The 20,931-nt window shown below is 35.9% G+C and overlaps 1 protein-coding gene across 4 annotated transcripts; it reads right to left on the bottom strand.

Annotated features, from left to right (window-relative positions):
• Positions 1-6,165: 6,165 nt before the first annotated feature.
• Positions 6,166-20,233, bottom strand: LOC146000201 (uncharacterized). Of its 4 annotated transcripts, none has more exons than XR_014443484.1 (2): positions 18,359-19,857; positions 6,166-8,419 (listed from the first exon to the last, which is right to left on the bottom strand). XR_014443484.1 is itself a non-coding variant. In XM_083137588.1 (2 exons), the coding sequence occupies exon 2, from the start codon at positions 13,327-13,329 to the stop codon at positions 12,154-12,156; it is 1,176 nt and encodes a 391-aa protein (XP_082993714.1). In that variant the 5' UTR covers positions 13,330-13,392; positions 19,919-20,233; the 3' UTR covers positions 10,948-12,153. The 4 variants fall into 4 exon arrangements, 3 of the variants coding, with proteins under 3 accessions (XP_082993714.1, XP_082993712.1, XP_082993715.1); XM_083137588.1 differs by lacking the exons at positions 6,166-8,419; positions 18,359-19,857 and adding exons at positions 10,948-13,392; positions 19,919-20,233; XM_083137586.1 differs by lacking the exon at positions 6,166-8,419 and adding an exon at positions 10,948-13,392.
• Positions 20,234-20,931: the final 698 nt, after the last annotated feature.

Genomic DNA, 20,931 nt, shown 5'->3' with positions numbered 1-20,931 from the left:
AATTTACAGGGGTCAAATTGACCCCTCCAGCTGTTCGATGCGTAAAAGATAAAATTTCACGAAGTAATTACATTTTGTGCATTTCAATTGCAAAGAATTATGAAAAGTCACAAAAGTTTGAGGAAAATATAAAAACGGAGTAGTTATTAAAGAAACAGTGACAGTAGGGGTCATGACCCTCCCGCCATTCTAGAGTAGTTATCAGACATTGTCTTTTACCCGGACATGTCCTCTTTTTGGGCCCTAAAAATGGTCCGGGCAGGTTTTTAGGAAAATGGGGAAAGTCCTCTTTTTAGGGTGTAGAAAAATGCTTCAACTTCAAGATTTGCAACAAAATTTTATGTTTGTAAATAATTGTTAATATTGTTTACTTGTTCAACACTCTTAGTCTATGGGCCAAGTGGCCAAAATCAAGAATTTGGTATAATTTGGGGGTACTAATTTTCCTTTATACCACAGTTACATGGTAACATGGATGCCAAAAAACCATGATTGCCATCTCAAAGTGGTAGCTAATAGAAATGGTGGCCAATCCAAGATGGCGGATGTTGACATTTGAAAAAAAATGACTATATCTCTGAAACAAACAGGCCCATCTCAATCAACTTTTTTTAAATGGACGCTTAATATATGTTCTATATTTAATGTTATCCTAGTGTTTCGATAGGAGCAACTGTTAAGTAGTTAATCACGGATTAGTAAAAAATAAGATTATTTTGTACTATTAATTTTATATTTATCATTAATTTATTAATAATCTAGGCATCTGAGAAGAAAATGTTCCACACAAACATTGTAACGTAAACGCTTATCTTTAATTTGACATATTACACTTGTTGATTTTCACCTTAGAATTCATAAAACAAATTAATTATGTAGTGTGCATCGAATTCTTCTAGCAGCACGTGTCCTTAGTCCTATTTAATTACACGTATTGTAACTGGTATTGACTATTGAATAGTATATTATTGTTATATGCATACAATCACATTTAATAATAATCATAATAATTGATATTATTATTATTAATAATAATAATAGTTGTTTTTGCTGTTGTAGTATTAACTAGCCATTAATATTGTTTAATTGTTACCGATGTTCATGGAAGAATGTTATTGATTGATTGAAATTAAAATTTTGTATGTGTCAGCACTTAGGTTATTTTCACCCATCATATTATATGAGGCCAGGCCCCTTACAATGTATAAGAAATCACCATGCATGTCTCAAAAATCTTGTTACCCAGGGTATCGAACCCGGGTCCCCTTGATCACAAGGCGACGATGTTACACTAAGCCATCCGGGAAGCTACCGTTCTATGGTTGTATGTATGGTCTCCTGTGTATTGCTCATAGGAATACAAGATGTGCTGAGTGCTCCAGCACCGCCTTGGATTTTTGAGACACGCAAGGTGATTTTCTATACATTGTAGAGGGTTTGGCCTCATATACGTCTGACTACCATGCTAAAGGTCCCGGATTCGATCCCCGGCGCCCACCCAGCGTCGAATAGCATGGGTACCTGGGGGGTAAAGGCGGTCAGGGGCATGATGCTGATCACATCACCCCACTCACGACCGGATCAAGAAAGTGTGGGGCTTTACCCCCACACCCCCTATACGCCTTCATGGCGTGGTGCTATGCACAGGGGAGCACTTTACTCTTTTTTTACTTTTTGGCCTCATATAATATGACGGGTGAAAATAGCCTAAGTGCTGACGCATACAATATTTTAATTTCAATCAATCAATAACATTCTTCCATGAACATCGGTAACAATTAAACAATATTAATGGCTAGTTAATACTACAACAGCAAAAACAACTATTATTATTATTATTAATAATAATACTAATATCAATTATTATGATTATTATTAAATGTGATTGTATGCATATAACAATAAATGTTTTATATGAATTCTAAGGTGAAAACCAACGAGTGTAATATTTCAAATTAAAGATAAGCATTTACGCTACAATGTGTTTGGAACATTTTCTTCTCAGATGCCTAGATTATTAATCAATTAATGATAAAATATAAAATTAATAGTAAAAAATATGATTCTTTTTTACTAATTTGTGATTAACTGCTTAACAGTTACTCCTATTGAAACACTAAAGATGACATTAAATATAGAACATATATTAAGCATTCATTAAAAAAAAAAGTTCATTGAGATCGGGCCGTTGGTTTCTGAGATATAGTCATTTTTTTCAAATGTCAACATCCGCCATCTTGGATTGGCCGCCATATCTATTAGCTACCACTTCGAGATGGCAATCATGATTTTTTGGTATCCATTCATAACCATGTACCTGTGGTATAAAGGAAAATTAGTACCCCCGAATTTTACCAACATCTTGGGTGGCCCATAGACTATCTAAGTTGCAAGTGCAAAGAGACAGAAACTTTTCTTCGAACAAAGAAAAAATTGTTGGAAGTTTGTCTCTCTTGTTGTCACCGCAGTGTCACGTAGGGTTTTGATTTCAAAGCAATTTCAACATGTACTGCGGCTTCCGTTGATTTGAGTTTCATGACATCAAAATTCAGGAATAAACAGTAATTTTTAACTCTTACTTGCGACTTACTCTTATGTTGTTACATGATAGTGGTGAAGTGGTGTACAATATTACAAAATTATACACTGCATTAATATTTTCATAATCGGTAATGGAAGAATTTCGTTGTATAAATTATATTTTCTAGCTATGCGATAAAGAGAGTTTTAGAGTAGTATTACATTTGTGTAAAATCTGTTGTGAAATCTAAAAATGTCCTCTTGTTTAAAGTTCGCCATCTGGTAACCCTACTCTAGTGTTAGGCAAACACCTGATAATGATAAATTAAGAGAGATGTATAATATTGTTTAAGTACCTCTTAATTTAATTGTGTAATTACCTCTGAGGGCAGAATATGTTTTTCAAGCTTTCATAGATTTTTTTTCGTAAACTCTATTTAGGAATGCAGGAATAATTATTATTAATAATGGCAACTACAAGAACACAATATGTAAGTCCATATGTTTAGATGCTAATAACTGTTGAAAAAAGAGAAAGCAGTGCTTTCTCCAACAAAGAATAACATTGGTACAGTTGAAAATGCAGCATGTGTAAACTGTAACTTGTAGTAGTGAATGCATGTAACAAATTTTAATTCACTCTGATATACTGCTTTATGGACACACTACTGGACCGTTGCATTATATGTATTAAATGAAAATTGTATCTTGTAATGAATCCCTTTTCCCTACAGTTTTGAAATTTACTCTGCAATCCAAACTAGTCAGATAAATAATTCTTGAAACTATCCTGCCGGCGAACGATGATGAAGTTTTCTCCGATATCAACCAGGTGCTTTCCGGATAGGGTTCCGAGCTTTCGAGAGCTAACGTCTCTTTCATCTTCAGGGACTGAACTGCAGAGATGTGTCAGGGTAAGGTTATATGTAAGTGATGTGGGAGGGGGCCTGGTGTAGGTGGTGGGCCAATCAGTTGCCGACCCTCCTACGTCCGCACTTCCAGTCGACTATCGCTAACCAGGCTGGGTCCAGTTCTAGACCTGTCTCCCTGTTGAAGTTTACCTTTTCCACATGGATGGCTATTGCTTTTTTGATGATTCGGTCCCAGTAATTGGATGACTTGTTGATGATCTTGGTGGTTGTGGGGTCAATTCTATAGCCCTCCTGTATGGAATGTTCTGCTAACCCTGATTTTTTGGGATGAAAATTCTTGATGTAGCTCAAGTGTTCTTTGCAACGTTGTTCGATGGGCTCGTGGGTTTCAATCTCAGCCTGGGCATGGGCATTTTTTGTGTTTGTTCATCATATCACTCATCCTCATCTTTGCGATTAACCATAAGTGGCAGAAAAGCATAAAATAAACCTAATTAATCATTCTTCTTTTTAAACTTCATTGTATCATTTAGAAGTTTACTTGTAAACTTTTCCGCAATTGGCAAGAAACATGTTTATGGTAAAACATTTTTAAAATTGACACTATTACATAGTGACATTGTATGTAGCAATTAGTTATTTGAGTAATGAGTCTTACGGTAGGAGAAACCAGGATCATAGTTTTCCTCGTTAACTTAGTAATTTTGCTCAATGCTGCCACAATGAGATAAACTATCATTCAGGGGTGCCCATCCCCCCCAAAATCATGCCATGTGTCCCCCCCCCCCAAATAATATCATTTGTGCCTTCAAACCATATTGTAATCCCCACAAAGTATTTAATTACAACAGCATGTCTACTGAAAGTAATATTTTTCTTAGCATTACTGAACACTATACTTGATCTGCTCCTCCTGCCTAAACAGGGGGCCCATCACCCATGACGACCCCTAAAATCGTTCATCATAATCGAGAATATCGCTTGTCTTGTAATGCAGCTATAGTATAAAAACTTCACATTCACCTCATTAAAGCGCCAAACACGCATCCTAGGGACAAAGTATTGGGAGCGAAGCGAGCAAGAAAATTTTCACATCTATTTCTTTGCAGGCTTTCAAGAATATTCATTTAATGGGGTGTCAATACTTTCTTAGGATCCCAAGATATTTACTCTTTTCCACGCAGCCTCTTTTTTAGCACGTTCGGGGTCGAAAACGTGTGGATACCTACCATATCACTAAATGCAGACTCCAAAATGTAATGTTCGAACTCTCTCTCCACTACAGAAATCACTTGACAATCTAAGATTTAACACTCTATTAAGAACTTTCTATCCCCCCCCCCCTTTAAATTTCACTCAATCCTACCACGAAAATTTCCATGCCAATTTTAAACTTATTGTTGATATTGAAGAGTGAATATTGCCTCCTCCAAACAAATAATTCTCATTCTCCACACCAGAACTTCCACAAAAGTCTAAGACAATAATAATCCACAAGAATTGGATACCCCCTCAATTTATTGCTAAATCCCCCTCTAACTAAATCTAAAACCTAGAGTTGGATACTGTCCCCCCCAAAGTTTAATTAAGAATCCCCCTCAGAACCCGTGTGTCAATTAAGGCCTATTATGTAAGAGTTGGATATTTTTCCACCCCCACCCCCTTTCGATAATACCCTTTAACACTTTATTTTCTTCGTCTAATGGATTAAATTTGGTACATTTAAGGTGTATAATTTTTACATATATGTTTGGAAAAGATATTAAATGTTATCATTTATGGACATTTATAGGCTTTTGCTGTATGCATATTTACAAGCATACTAACAAGTTTTCATTAACCTTTCGTGGATGGAGCCTTGCGTGCATAAATAGCTTCTCACGATGGGAAGTTTTGAAGTGTGTGCTTTTCAAACTTGCAGAAAAAAACAAAAAAACACTTACTTCAAGAACTAATCGTCATAGGGTGATAAAATCAGTTTTGTTTTCTTTCGAAATTAAATGGCTTTTAGCAGGGAGAGAGTTGAAATTTACACAATGTACCTCCCAATAATGGAAGTTAAAGGAAGAGTGACGAAGAAATTGGTATTCGGCATAGCCCTATGACCACCCCAATGGACTAAAGTGAATCACAAAAAAGGTACACTCCTACAACCATGCAAAGTTTAATTGAAAATAGAGTGATACATCTTCGGTGGGAAAATAACAATTTATAAGGAAAGCAGTGTTGCCAGCTTGAAGAAAATTTTCTGGAAATTACACTTTTGGTGTTGGCAGTCTGGACCAAATTTGCAGGGAAGCACAACAAAAGACCGCTCTTTGAGGACATGTAATCCCCCTCCCAATTTTTAAAAAATATATATATGCAAATTTTTAGAAAACCCTAACTTTGGGAAGGTTTTGAAAATTGGACATTTCCTGCTAGACCCTAACAGGAAAAAGTGGTAGTCTAAGATAGCCAATTTATAAAATCTATCCCATAGTATTCAGAGGGAAACAGACATTTTCAATTTGGGCTTGTTAATAATAGTGACAAATTGATATATTGTTTTGTAATTTGAGTGTCATACCCTCATATGTATGCAAATGAACAAGTGAACTGAAGTGTTGATGAAATGGCAAGTGGTGCTGGTAAGACAGTATTACCAGCTGTCCACTAAATGTTAAGGCTATTTTAAAGATCCTGAGCTTTAATAGCCACTGCATAAATTTGACGCTCTTCAGTTTAGTGCAAGGATTTTTTCGAATGGATACCAATATTTTTCAAAGTGTTGCAAAATTTTATTTCATGTAAAACTTTCAAGCAAATAATATTTTAATATTGATAACAACTGTGCACAAATCTTCGCATTACATATTATTACCATGCATGTTAATAGAATATTATCCATTGTCTAGTGCTTGTACCTATACTTCTAACACTATGTTTCGAGAGAGCACCTCCTCTCTTTCATTCACAAGAACAAATTTCCTTTTGCCTGAAGATGAGAGAATGTGTTAGAATATGTATAGGTAAAAGTACTAAATAGTCAGTAATCTCCAAGTTATTAATAATCCACATTAATAAGGAACCATTCTCAATACATTCTGAGAATTAACATATGTTTGCATATTTTGTATGATATACACACACCTTGTAAAAATAATCATGTGTATTCATTTATACATTGAAAGAAACACAATTGCTCATACAAGAATAAAGCTATAACTGTTTGAAAACACTAACAAATTATAGAAACATCCTTTCTCATTAATTTACATACAAAAGATATTAGGGCCGAGCCGATACCGGTATTGGAAAGTATCAGTTGGAATTTATTTACCGATACTTAACTGGAATTTTGATCTTTCACAGACTCTGCGAAAGTGATCCGCAGTGTATAATTATCCTGAAAATTATGAAAAATTTGAAGTTTTTTCTATTTTGCCTCAGATTTGTTTGAAAAATTATTGTTTTTACAATGTAACATGTAATTTAAAATTCTAATGTAACACTTGAATATTTTAAAGCAAAACGTCTCGCAAATTGATTCATATAATTTGACTGAAATACTTACACACATGTTAATCAATATTTTGAACAAGTTTTAATTATTACAATTTTAAAGTATCGGCTCAGATCTTAAAGATATCACTTTGTTATTGATTAGCGAACCATTTATAACTTACTGTTTGGATGCGAACCATGTGTAAACACCACACACGTGAGCAAAATTTATTTTTTGGCATTTCTGGTTCCATGGAGCCATTTGTAACAATGATTCACACTGGCAATCTTAACACAATTCTAGTTTCACTTTATGAAAAGAATATTTGTCTATGGGTACCATATTCCTCTGGCCGATGTCAACACATAAATGCTTAAGAGATCCATCTAAAGGCACAAAATCAAAAAAATCTCCATTAAGACACATTTTACAGAGCCTTAATTTCCTTAAAGATTGACAGTGATTCAGAATTAATTTTACACCATTGTCGGTAACACTTGGACATTCAGAAAGGCTTAGGCTCTTCAGTAAGACACAATTAAGAGCTATTGCCTCGATTACAGAATCATCTACAGTGGTAGAATCAGACAACTGTAACTCTAATAAGCTTGCTCCGTTCTCTTCACTAAAATACTTTGACACATGAGATGATGGAATCTTTGTGCTGTGCAGAGATAATGACTTCAACTGCAACTGTCCAATGCTACACATGCTTTCCATAAGATAGCAATCAAGAATACCAAGCGTTTTCAGACCCTTACAGACGCTTAACTTGCTGGAGAAGTTATCTGTCAAGTTAGACCCTGCGACTTTCAGCACAACTAATGTGTCTTTCCGTTTCTCTATGAAACTTATCATATCACTATCACTGATGCATCTGGCACCTGTGATGTCTAGTTCTTCAAGGAAGCTGCAGTTTTCAGCTATCGACATAAGGTGAGTGCCAGTTAGTCGAGTGGCACTAGGAATTATTAATTTCCTTAGCTGTGTAGGCTTGTCAAAGGCCTCACTCAGATTTCTAGTGCAATTCCGTAAACTAAAAACTCCTAATCGTCGGCGTTTAAATGAATATTCGGGGTCAAGAATCAGTACTTGTAGCTGTTTAAATTTCTTGATGGAATTCTTAATGATAATATATATATCCACCAGCACGTCGTCAAGAACTAAGGTGTCCAGAATGGAACAGTGCTGGAACAATGCACTCAAAATGTCCTTTCCCTTTTCATCACAGTCTGTGTTTCTCATGTGGAATTTACGCAGGAAAGGGAGTTGGGAAAGAATCCTGACAGTGTCATCTGCATTGTCAACTCCGTCGCAAACAAATATACGTTCCTTCCATGCAACTTCATCCTTAGCTAGGTTGTTCCATTGTACACACACATCGCTAACATTCCATATTAAGTCTTGTGTTGAAACATAGGAAAATATTTTCAGCAATAACTCATTTGGCAAAATACTATTAATATGCAAGGCCATGATTCACATCTGATGATGAATTCTTGGGTACTCCAGTCGGCAAGGCAAAATATCTTGATTGTTTCTACAAAACAAATGAAAGAAATTGTGTAAATAACATTTAAAAAAATGAGGCAAATGGATTTATTTTCTGAAGGAGTACTTAAATAATACCAACAATTATTTCCATACATGTTATGACAATAAATAAATGTGGTTCATACTCTTTTCATATTGCCAACTTATGTATCACTGGAGCTAATGCCATTAAATATACTCTCTGCTGGAAGTTTCAAATGTATGATATGTATTAACTTGATAAATGTAGGGGCTCGGGAGTAAAACTTGATAACCAACACTCTGTTCAAAATGGAGTTAACATTGGATGCAGTTGCTGTACGATAGTAAATGAAGTTCCTTCAGTAGTCGGTGACCATCAGAAACGCACAGGAACATCTGGGTAAATCATAGGTCTAGGACATTTTGGTTCATAACGTTTGGTGACTCTTTTACACACCCTTTCACCTCTGACCTCTGGCATTCACTTTCAAAATGTATATATCACCGAGTGGGTTGCAAGATAAGATATGCAAATGATGCAACATTCTCAGTTCAATGCCGCATGATACCAGAAGTACTGGCATCAAGGATTCCAGTCGCATGTTTCCACTGTCCATCCCATGATTTGGTGGTTCCTAGAAGTCCTGTGTCGAGAAGTAGCAGTCAACGAAACTCGTTATGGTCAATTTATTGACGGAAACACCGAGTGGCTAAGAAGTAAGGTACAAAGACTGTTGTGTTCGACTTGAAACACTTATGTCTGCATATGAAAGGACAAGCATCGTTCGCTACTCACAAGGTATTGTCCAATAAGTTTTCCATGTAACATTGCTTGTATGTAAGGAATGCAATAGAGAGCATTGAATTCAAAAGAACATTAATTTGTTTCTGTACAGAAGGTTAGCTGTTGCTTGCATCAAAATGTCCTGGCACCAAAATGTCAGACTCCCCTTTAAAATTTGTGATGAAGAAGCATTGAGAGATGGGTTGCCAGTTTAGTTCATCAATGGTTTACATTGCTTTTCTGCCACTTTCATCTCGTCGCAAAGATGAGGATGAATGGTGATGCGACAGATGACGGGACAACACAAGTCCCCACAGAGGATTATACTGGTTGCAAGTCCAGATGCCATAGCCTCATTAGTCTGCAAAATGTAGCACACTGTGCTACGAGGAAGGGAGATTAACATTTGTATGTCTACACCCCATCAATGGTTAAGAGTAATGGTGTTAGTTTTAGATGGTATTTCTGGGTGATTGCATTATTTATGTAGGGGATTGGGGGTCTAATATGTACCCTTTTGTTAATTAATCATTCATTGCTAGTTTTACATGGAGCAAATGTGAATTTAATTTAGACATCAGGTGACGAGCAAAATACCATTTACTTGCAACTGAAGATTCCAGCTTAGGAATATGTGTTTCATTTAATCTTCATCTATCCTTATCACGATTACCCAAAAGAGGCAAAAAAGCAATGTCAAATAAGAAAAATACAATGCAAAATTGTTTAAGGCGAAGAGTGACAGTTTCACACCAGGTGAGCATTTACTTCAATATCGTCGAAATGGGGAATGCTACTAAAAATAACCCCAACAACACAACAGAGTATGAATTTCTCCCCATGTTGCAAGTGGACGCGAAACAGTTTCTCAACTGGATTATTAAGCTAGACACGATGTTTGAAAAATATGAACTTATTTTCAAAATCCCTTATGGAGAAAAAAAACTGCAACAAGTTTAAGCACAACTAAGACTTTTCCAGCGACAAACAAAATCTTCAATGTGTCCTCTTTCCATTCATGTGTTTTGTCTTTAAGGATCAGCTGAGTACAGACTAACTAAACATTACATTCCTTCTGATACAGCTTTTGTAGTAGTAACTGATTTCTCATTTTTCTGCAAGCCTTAAACACCACATACATAATTTCGAAACATATTCACTCCCATCAATGAAAGCTTCCTAAAATTGAGATGAGATGAATGAACAAGTAATCATGAAGCAAATCTTGAAGCTTTCTTGGAAACGAATGATGAATATATTCTCTCAGGCTATCAACCAGGTCAGTTCAGGAATGGTTTCCAAGCTTTCAAGAGCTAGCATTACTATCAGCAGGACTTCTACCTTGGAGATGAGAGTGCTGTTAGCCCTCAAAAAATTAGAAACCCTTCCAGTACTGGCCTTGTCAATAGCTCAAGGGCATTTATTCTACAAGTAATCAATCCTATTTAAACCAAATACCAATAGATTGAGAGTTGTTAATTCAGGACAAAAATTACCTCCACCTGCCTGGGAACTGCTCTTACGGAGATTATATGACAGTATGGAGTTTAGCAACTAAATGAATTTATAAAATATACAATTATTATTAGAAGAAACACTAGAAGAAAATTGATATGTTCCTAAAGCTGAAGGGCTGGTTGTTATTTGAATAATGATTCTTATGTTGCAAGAAACGAGATTTCTATTGTTTCTCATCTTGACTCGACCAATTTTGCTCAACTTTCCCTTGATGGAAATATCATTTACAGTGAAAGAAATGCATTTGCTCTGTGTGGGTTTCCAATATTTACAAGCAAATTAACAAGTTTCCTTTAAGGCTACTTTAAAAGGAGCCTGAGGTTTAATAACTATTGACACTCTTGTGCCTGGTACAAGGAATCCATGAAGAACATCACAAGAAATCTTTATAAAAATATTGTAAAATTTTATTGCATATAAAACTTGAAACAAAACTGTGCTTTCACAACAGCAGCCCACAAAAACTACGATAACATAGTATGTTTACATATTTTTGTATGATACACACACCCACACATTGATAAAATACATGTGTTCAAATTAAAACAAAACATAATTGTTGATATAGGATTAAAACACCAAGAAAAAAATACTACAATATTCTATCAACAATTTATATACTAGGAATTTTTTTATTAACTAATAAGTTATAACCTAGTATGCTTGCAATCCGCATACACAAAATGGAAAACATCAACATTTGAGCAAAAGTTATTTTTTGACCACATAGCTGGTATAAAAAGAGTCACTTATGATAGCACTTCCTCCACATTCTCATTCTAAAAACTTTTCTCCAGCAGCAGGCATGCAGATGCATCACACTGTATTAATACTCTCCAGAAAAACACTTTTTACAATGATCATGGTTAAAACATAATACAGTACTTAATTTGAAATGACATGTTTCTAGCAATTAATGTAATTAAGGCTGTGCAAACTGCAACCATCTCCTACCAGAATTATAATGCAGTTGAAGGAATACCGTATGTAAGGGGCATTCCACAAAAAGCTATTCTACCCCCATGTAAATAACAAAATGAATCAATCTGGAAATTATTATTTTTTAATTGCATTAAGGTTCAAATGTTTGCGAATGCATATAATTTGCATATTTCACCAACAAAAATTATCAGCCTATGCTTCACAGACAAATGAAGTCAAACTTTGCTACATTCTTCAAACGTCGTACACATAACACATTTTCATTAATGCTTTTCATGCAGCCAGGCTATGTCATCATACTCAAGTTTATTTCATTTTTTAACAGACACCGTGAAGTACTTCATAATTCTACAAAATCGGTTCAGTTTGAAATCACGTGTCTAGAACCTTACACTTTATGTGTGAATGTCACCAACGTAACACTGGAATGCTAGAATATTTAAGCTAAGAAAAGTACAAATCATGTCTGAATGTGGTGTAAAATAATTTCCTTCCTTTCATTCATAATAGCGATCTTAACACCATTCTATTTTCACTTTCCGGAAAAAATCTTGGTCTTGAGGCAACTTACTCTTCAAGTGTTTGTCAACAGACAAGAACCTAAGGGAGAGTCCCAATACAGGCACAAAATGAAGAAAATCTCCCGTAAGGAATAACATATTGGAGAGCCTTAAATTCCTTAAAGATTTACAGCCATTCAGAATCATTTTTACACCAGTGTCGCTAACTCTTCTACACCCACTAAGGCTTAGACTCTGTAGTATGATGCAATTAACAGATATTGCCTCAGTTACGTGGTCATCCACTGCGGGGGAAAGAGACAGATCCAACTCTAGCAAGCCTGCCACGTTCCCTTCGGTAAAGAACTTTGTCATGTGCGACGATGAAAACTGCATCCAGTATAGAGAGAGCGACTTCAAGTGCAACTCTCCGATGCTCCAGATGCTGGTGGTACTCATACTGCGGCAATCACAAATTGCAAGCGTTCTCAATTTTGTACAGATGCGTAACTTGCTGAAGAAGTTGTCTGTCAAGTTATACCCTGAGATTTTCAGCACGACTAATGTATCTTTTCGTTTCTCTATGAAATATATCATGTCACTGTCACTTACACGTCTAGCACCTGTGATGGCTAGTTCCTCTAGGAAGTTGCAGTTTTCGGCTATCAACCTAAGGTGAGTGCCATTTAGATGAATGGCAGGAGGCACTATTAACTTCCGTAGCTTCGTAGGTTTCTCAAAAGCCTCACACAGGCTTCTACACGATTTCTCGGAATCTACAAGCGCAATATTGGAATTAAGGATCAGTACTTGCAGGTCTTGAAGATTCTTAATGGAATCCTTAATGGTGGTGTATGTATCCACGGTTACTTTTTCAAAAACTAATGTGTGCAGAACACGGCAGAGATGGAACAATGCACTTAAAATTTTCGTCACCTCATCCTGCGAGCGTCTGTTTCTCATGTGGAATTCACATAGAAGAGGGGACTGGGGAAGTATTCTCAGGATGTCATCCACACGGTCAACTCTATCACAAACAAATATCCGTTGCTTCCATGTAGCTGGGTCCTTTGTTAAGTTTTTCCAGTGCACACACACGTTGCTAACATTCAATATCAGGTCTTGCGTTGAAATATGGGAAAATATTTTGAACAGTAATTCATTTGGTAATATACTAATATGCAATGCCATGATTCACACGTGATGATGAAATCTTCGTTACTCCAAACAGTGAGTGAAATATCTTGATTGTTGCTACAAAACAAAGAAATGAAGTCAAGAAAGGAACCTTCAGTAAAGTTATTTATGAAAGAAATTGTGTAAATACCTTATCAAATGGGCTGAGTTCCTAAATGAGTAAGTACATAATAATAATTTCTCAGATAAGTAAATTAGAGATGACATTTAAAATTAAATTTCCCCCAAAACGTTTTTTTATATTGTTTTCAAAACAATTGACAAGGAATATTTTTTAAAAGAGGCTTTTTATGGTAGTTGCCCTAAAGTACCTAGCCAGCCACGTAGCCAGGGGAAGGGCTCAGGGGCTGAAAGCCACACTTCCTTAGCAGGATGAAACATCTTGTTGTAATATACTGAGAAATTCATCTTCAGGGCTTCTACCCCCAAATTTTTTCTCCTTTAGGCTCCTTTCTGGCTATGGGCCTGCACCTAGCTCAAAAGCATATTGGTTACGTGCGTATTACTCACTATTTATAAACAAAAATATGTTAGAAGTATTTAATTTCGTCTACTTATGTAAGTGAGTATATATTCGTTGTAAACTACGTTTCGGAAGCTTTACGGCTTCCTTCTTTAGGTGGTCAGGTCAAGAGGGCCACTCAAGCATACCGCGTTGGTGATTTTAATATGTTTTTTGTGAGTGTTAAGGGTTTTTAACAACGGTAGTTTCAAATTTGTATGTGTCAAGCGCGATGAAGTGTTTTTAACCCCAACCTTTTACCTTGTATCCTCGTATGACACTTCTCCGACGTGGCTTGATGTTCCGAGCCTAAACTACGACCACCTGAAGAAGGAAGCAGTAAAGCTTCCGAAACTTAGTTTACAACGAATATATACTTACTTACGTAAGTAGACGAAATTTAATACTTTTAACCTAGCTCAAAGAACCCCGTTACTAGAACTGATGCATCTCCCCTTCCCCCAAACTAAATTTGTCTTACGATTTTCTGATGATATATATATCCTCATTTAAAAAGTCCATGCTCTAACACTTAAATGTATTTTTAAAAATGCAACTTTATAGCAAATATACAGTAGCCATGTTTCTTGTTGGCAAGTGTTGTCATACCTTTATATGTATACAAATGTAAAAAAATAATCAAAAGTTGGTTGGTTAGATTTTATTTCTTTATTTACTTAAAGTTTCAGATAAAGTACCAAAAGATCATTTTATACTGAAACTATAGCACGAAAACAACAAAACAAGACAATTCAAGACATCAAAGGAAAAAAAAAAACTATACGTACATTCTTAATGATTGTCGGGAACTCCGTTGACAAGAAATTATCAATATTTGCAGGGTAGAAGGAAGAGCCTAGGACTGGAACTATGAAAGAGCTTTACGCTGTGGGTTGGCAGTGTGGGTAGTCGTAGATGAAACTGATTGATTAGAAATTTGGTTTTAAGTTTACCATTGATGATTTTGTGCAAAAATTGTATGTCTGTTAGTTCGCGACGAGTGTTTGGTGGTTAGATATTCAAAATAGACATCTGTTTTATGGAGGGGAACGACTTGAGATGACCGGACCCCTCTACGATTTTCCTCATATTTGGCATACTCACTAATTGAGGCCTCCTAATCACGAATCTGAAGTTAAAATTTGTCGGAAACGTCTAGAAATTGCAAAATAAGCAAAAATAAGACGTTAGTTTTCGGAATGGAAACCGTTGATTTTTGTGAAATTTTTTGTTTCACAAGCAAATATATATATTCCTGATACTACCACGACACCAAATTTTAACTATGTTTGCCTAACCTAACCATGCACCAAGGTTCGTGGGGCTAGCGTCAATGGTTCGCAATTATTTGCAATTTCTAGATCCTGATACTACCATGACACAAAATTTTAACTATGTTTGCCTAACCTAACTGAAACTAACCTAACCACGTGCCAATGGTTCGTGGGGCTAGCGCCAATGGTTCGTGAGGCTAGCGTCATAGGTTCGCAATTTCTAGAAGTTTCCGACAAATTTTAACTTCAGATTCGTGATTAGGAGGCCTCAATTAGTGACTATGTCAAATATGAAGAAATTCGGAGAGAGTTCCGGTCATCTCAAGTCTTACCAAAAAAATAGCGTAGACCACAAAATCTGAACGACAGATATCCGGATTTCGAATTATCTGATATCCATTTCGGATGCATCAGATAATACAAATATCTGGATAGTACGAAGATGCTTGCAAATCATAATTTCTCTAGTATAGGAAGCTCTCAACCATGATAATTGTGTCTCCAATCTTCTAACTTACTTCCTCAGACGCTTCTAGTATTGCAAGTACTCCTTTAAATCTTGCGAAAAATCATTTAACAATCGGAAGCGATATTAGGGTTAGCTTTATGATTTAACAGTCTTAATTGTTCATTGAATCACAGATGAAAAACCTGTAGGCATAATGTTTATCAAGTATGTTTACAATGCACTTAGGGTCATTCCATGCCAAACCATCCAATGGTGGTTGCATGACCATTTTAGAAAAAAATCATTTTTAGTACATGTTACTAGATATCAAAACCAATGTAAAAAAAATATTCTCTTTAGTTATCCTGGGGCAGCCATTTTTCCAACATGGCGCATGGCTTTTTATGCTCATGTAGCACTTTTCAGAAACCTTAATATCTCAAAAAACATTAGAGCTAGAGACCTGAAATAATATTCATTTTGTAGCTGATAAAGTATACTTTCTATGATATTCAAGTATGTTTTGCTTAAAATTGCATCGTAAGTACGAAAATTATGGTGGAAATTGGGGTAACGATAGTTAAAAAATTGGATTTTTAAGCCCGTTTTTTTCAATGAAGGGGTTTAGTCTAAGGCTTGATTTTTTTTTTCATGTGTAAACCTGCCTGCAGGGTGTCTGTAAATAAAATATCAGTGCTTAGAAATGCAACTCTTTTTTACAGCATGGGCTCAAACATGGCCATTCATTGAATTTTGACAGTTTTCGGGATTAAACATCTCAGATGGGTCCTCTTCAAAAATTGGCACAAAGGAAGTCCTGCATGAACCTAACTCGCAGTAAAATCTCAACTTTTAGATTTAACTTGTTTTGGTCAATATGAGGTAATGTATGTCACCTAATTTCTGACGTTGCAAAGTAAGGTTAAACTACATCCCATACTTAGAATAACGAAGTATTTTCTTTTTCTTTTTTAAATTTGGGTTAAATAAAGCCTCAGAAAATATAGTAACATAAGGTTTTAATACTTGACTTACCAGAAATTGAAATTACAAGGTATGACATTTGAAAATCTGCGAAATTTCATTGCAAATGGTTTGATTCATTAGGTACCAATGACCAGTTGGTCTTGTCAGCTCCAGTTTCCTATTCATTCTCTTCCTTAAATCAGGCAGAATTCTAAGTTCTTTCACTGAGTTTCTAAGTAAATTAACAGAAACATTCATTTCATCACATAATTTTTCTTGACCAAGTGGTAGCAATCAAACTGATGATTCTGACCTTTTCAACATTAGTTTCCGCTAATTTCAGAAATTAGGTGACATATGCTACCTCATATTGACCAAAACGAGTTAAATCTAAAAGTTGAGATTGTTACTGTGAGTTAGGTTCATGCAGGGCTTCCTTTGTGCCAATTTTTGAAGAGGATCCATCTGAAATATTTAATCCCGAAAACTGTCAAAATTCAATGAACAGCCTTGTTTGAGCCCATGCTGTAAAAAAGGTTGCATTTCTAAGCACTGATATTTATTTACAGACACCCTGCAGGAAGGTTTACACATGAAAAAAAAAATTCGAGCCTTAGACTAAACCCCTTCATTAAAAAATCGGGCTTAAAAATCAAATACATACATTTAATGAATTTTGTTTAAGGTGTCTAGCTATAATGGTTTTTGAGATATTAAGGTTTCTGAAAAGTGCTACATGAGCAAAAAAAAAGCCATGCGCCATGTTGGAAAAATGGCTGCCCCAGGAGAACTAAAGACAACATTCTTTTTTTACATTGGTTTTGATATCTAGAAACATGTACAAATGTATGTACTAAAAATGAAATTTTTCTAAAATGGTCATGCAACCAATTTTTGTAAAAATTGGTTCATTTGACATGGAATGACCCCTTAAAGTTTTGCTGCAAACATGACGAAGATGTAACTAATCTTGGAAACGGTTCAGATTCTTTTAAGATTTCTTTTTTCAAATTCTCCTAGCAGAAAGACTACTTATCGTAGAATTTTGGAAATCGTCACATGAAATTTTAACCTTCCTTAAAGTAATGAGCATTGTTTGGAGTCGAAAAAAAAAGTTATTTATGTTGAAAAAAAAAAAAGAAGTTATTTATGTTGAAAAAAAAAAGTACCTTACGCAAGCTTGCACGCTTCCCATGAACAAGGTATTCTCCATTGACAAGCGACAGTAAGTATCATAGACTAGTGGGAATTAATGTAGAAGTAACCTTAGCAGAATGCATTTAGGGACTTTAATGCTAAGAGAACCAAACCTGACCTACCTAACCTAACCACGAAAGCATATATTGAAGAAAATCTTAAGTAATCGCTAAAACTCTGCAGTATGTGTTAACAGATGTAAACCGAAATCAAACCATGTTAAAATTGCGGTACTACTTTCATATAGGAGACACCCATAAATCATTTATTTCACACTTTTTTACATTACTAACGTACTATTCTGCATTGCGGAACATTTCTTTAGGTGAAATAATGAATTTCTAACAAAAATAATGTATATTTCTCACAGTAACGAGTACTTACTGTTCTTCCTTATTTCCACACACAATATGGCTATAGCGTACCCATTCAGCGTGCGTTGGGCGAGTGTTTTGTCGATTTGGAGTGTGCATGCAGTGTTGCAACCTTGTTCACCGAAAAATACCTACTTTCGTGCCCAGATTTGAAATTACGCTAATACCTCGCAAACCAATTCCCGTAAGGTTAGGCAAGCAGTTTAAAAAAAAATAAGAATCAAGCACACTTCAGGAAATTTAAATTGAATTCTTTACTTACTCATATCACTTGTTCAGCTTCATCACAATATAAATGGTGCTTCAAAATTCTATAGTTAGATATACTGCATGGTACCGGCTTGTTTAAAAAATTCATGCATTCTTCTGTCCAGTGGAAAATTACTCTTGAAGATGTACTCAGATAAGTAGCCCGTGAAGTGATGTTTCTTGCGTCCAAAAACTGGAATTGAATGTCTAACATTACGCCACACTCTCTGTATATTCTGAGTGTGAACTGGAATTTCATCGTTCATCATTCGCTGCAGGTTCTCTTGATGAATATGTCCACTTGCGGGTGTATCGATGAACTCCACACTATGGTTAACTCTCAGGTGTCTGTAGCCTGCTCCATGTAAGTTGATATATGCTTTCCAGCAGTCCGAGATTATAGTTGTTCCAGGAAGGATGAATTTGCGGATGACTTCGAGCAGAGTTTCTTCGCTTCGGTTTTCTACAGGTACCATGAAAAAACGTTTAGGGTTTCCCCTTTCGATTCCTCCAAATACCCACAGTCTGTTAAGAGGACATGCCCCTCTATTGATACATTTCTTTGATTTTCCAAACTTTGCTTCATCGATTTCTACAATGACTCCCTGACCTCCTATTGGGGCAGAATTTTCAATTACCCATTGCTCACATACTTGCCTACAGTGGTTCGACCAGTCCACAACTGTGTTTGGGCTCATGTCCAGTTCAAATTTTATGAGAGCATTTCTTGGGTACGGCAAAAACAGCCACATATTACAAAATATTATAATCTTCGGTACAGTAAGTTTACTTTCTCCTATAAATGTACCCTTTCTGGCAAATTGTTTAAATCCACACGGAAATCTTTTGAATTTTATCTTTCCACGTCCCTGGACTCTCTTCGTGCAGATGTACCTCCACATCCCATCTTTTCCAATGTGCAGTTTGCATGTACTTCCACATTTTCTGCATTCCACTTCTTTCTTCACGATTCCGTGTTGAATTATAAAATCTACGGGATCTTCCACACCCGAAAACAACTTCACGACGCATCCTTCACAAGTCATCTTATAGCGAAAACACGGCGTGGTTTGAATGTGAAACACTGACTACGGGGTTTCGCCATCTAACACACGGAACATTGTGCGCATTGTACTCTCGTGCAAATGGCGGCAGCAGGAATAGAGAGATTTTGGCAGAAAAACACCTCAATTCGCATTATAATGGATCAAAACTACATTCCTGAACTTCAACAACGCCAAAGAAAATTATTTGCATAAGTACTTTCTTCTGTAAAAAATAAGAAATCAGTCTCCGCTATACGAAAGTGTTAACATGGTAACATCCACTTAACTGATGGAGTGAAATCAACAACTTCCGGTTTGATCCCGGTGGATGCAAATAAAATACAGTTGTCGTAGTCGAATTCCACTTTTAAACTGTAGGTCCAGCATAACAAACACATAACCCTACATTCTTAAATATCAGTAAAAACCATGGAGGTATGAAAACCATACGATTTACGGACTTCGGTCAGCGTGTTCTAACTTACGTCAAATACAAAGGATTTATAATAATTAAACAAAAATCATACCTATAATCATTCAATGAACTGTAGAAATACTAGTGCAATGAACGTAGGATGTACGCATCACAGTTATACAAGAGGTAAAAAGTATCGAAAAATATTTTTTTTATCTTGTTATGGCGTCTCCATTATCACACAACGCGAGACCAACCGTGAGTTCAGACGTCACCGTAGTCACATTTCATTGTTAGGCTAAATGCCTAAGTTTTTAAGTTGGGCTTGTCAGGTTTGGTTTTCTTAGAATAAATGTCATTTTCAGTGTATTTATGCTAAGAGAATCAAACCTAACAACGTAGGTATTTCGAGTCTGACGCCAGAACACGAAGTTAGTCCCACGTTGTGCAATAAGGGACCCTACTTGACCATCAGATGATTTTTTTTAGCACTGTTGCCAAAATATGGGACTAAAAAAACAAGAATATGGAACCTAATCCACTAAAATGTTTGTTCTATCATGGTTTTATTTTGTCAAACTTTTCTCACATTTTGTAATTTTCTTTTCAACACACATGAATCCAATTCAGATTCATTAATAAGTTTGTCTCCACATAGAGGACTGCTCCGTGATGGATTTACATTCATGTCCTTGTTCAGGTGAAACTGTTAATTTTCATTGTTGCGTATATGAGAAATAACTAGATAAAAATGTTCAATATTGTTAAATTACACGTAAATCCAGTTTTTCTTTTTAATGTATTTTTTTTTTTGGTAAATTGGAAGAAATAATGGGCGCCTCCAGGACCACTCAGCAACCCAACATTGTTGAGTAGCAAGAACCCTGGAGGCGCTTGCTACCTGGTTGTTGAGAAGGAGCGACCGCGGCTTCACTCAACATAAAATTCTCTCGCTACCTGCGGTCAACTGTCGTCTGCAAGTCTGTTGTCTTCTGTTAGTTGCAACATGGCGCGGCGGAACTAAAAGATGCGTGGAGTAAAATGTATTTGCAAGTTCGATTATGTAGCCCAAGCGCACCTTTAGGTCGCGCATCCAATAGCCTTAAATAGTAATAACTTTTTCGC

This window comes from Lepisma saccharinum, chromosome 16, assembly GCF_977018435.1.
Source record: "Lepisma saccharinum chromosome 16, izLepSacc3.1, whole genome shotgun sequence".
Taxonomy (NCBI): domain Eukaryota; kingdom Metazoa; phylum Arthropoda; class Insecta; order Zygentoma; family Lepismatidae; genus Lepisma; species Lepisma saccharinum.
The sequence above is the reverse complement of the archived record's forward strand: the minus strand, read 5'-3'. Positions and strand labels throughout refer to the sequence as shown.

Bases quoted from the DNA above. Each gene is read 5' to 3' on its own strand.
- LOC146000201 (XM_083137588.1), bottom strand. From the start codon at position 13,329: ATGGCATTGCATATTAGTATATTACCAAATGAATTACTGTTCAAAATA.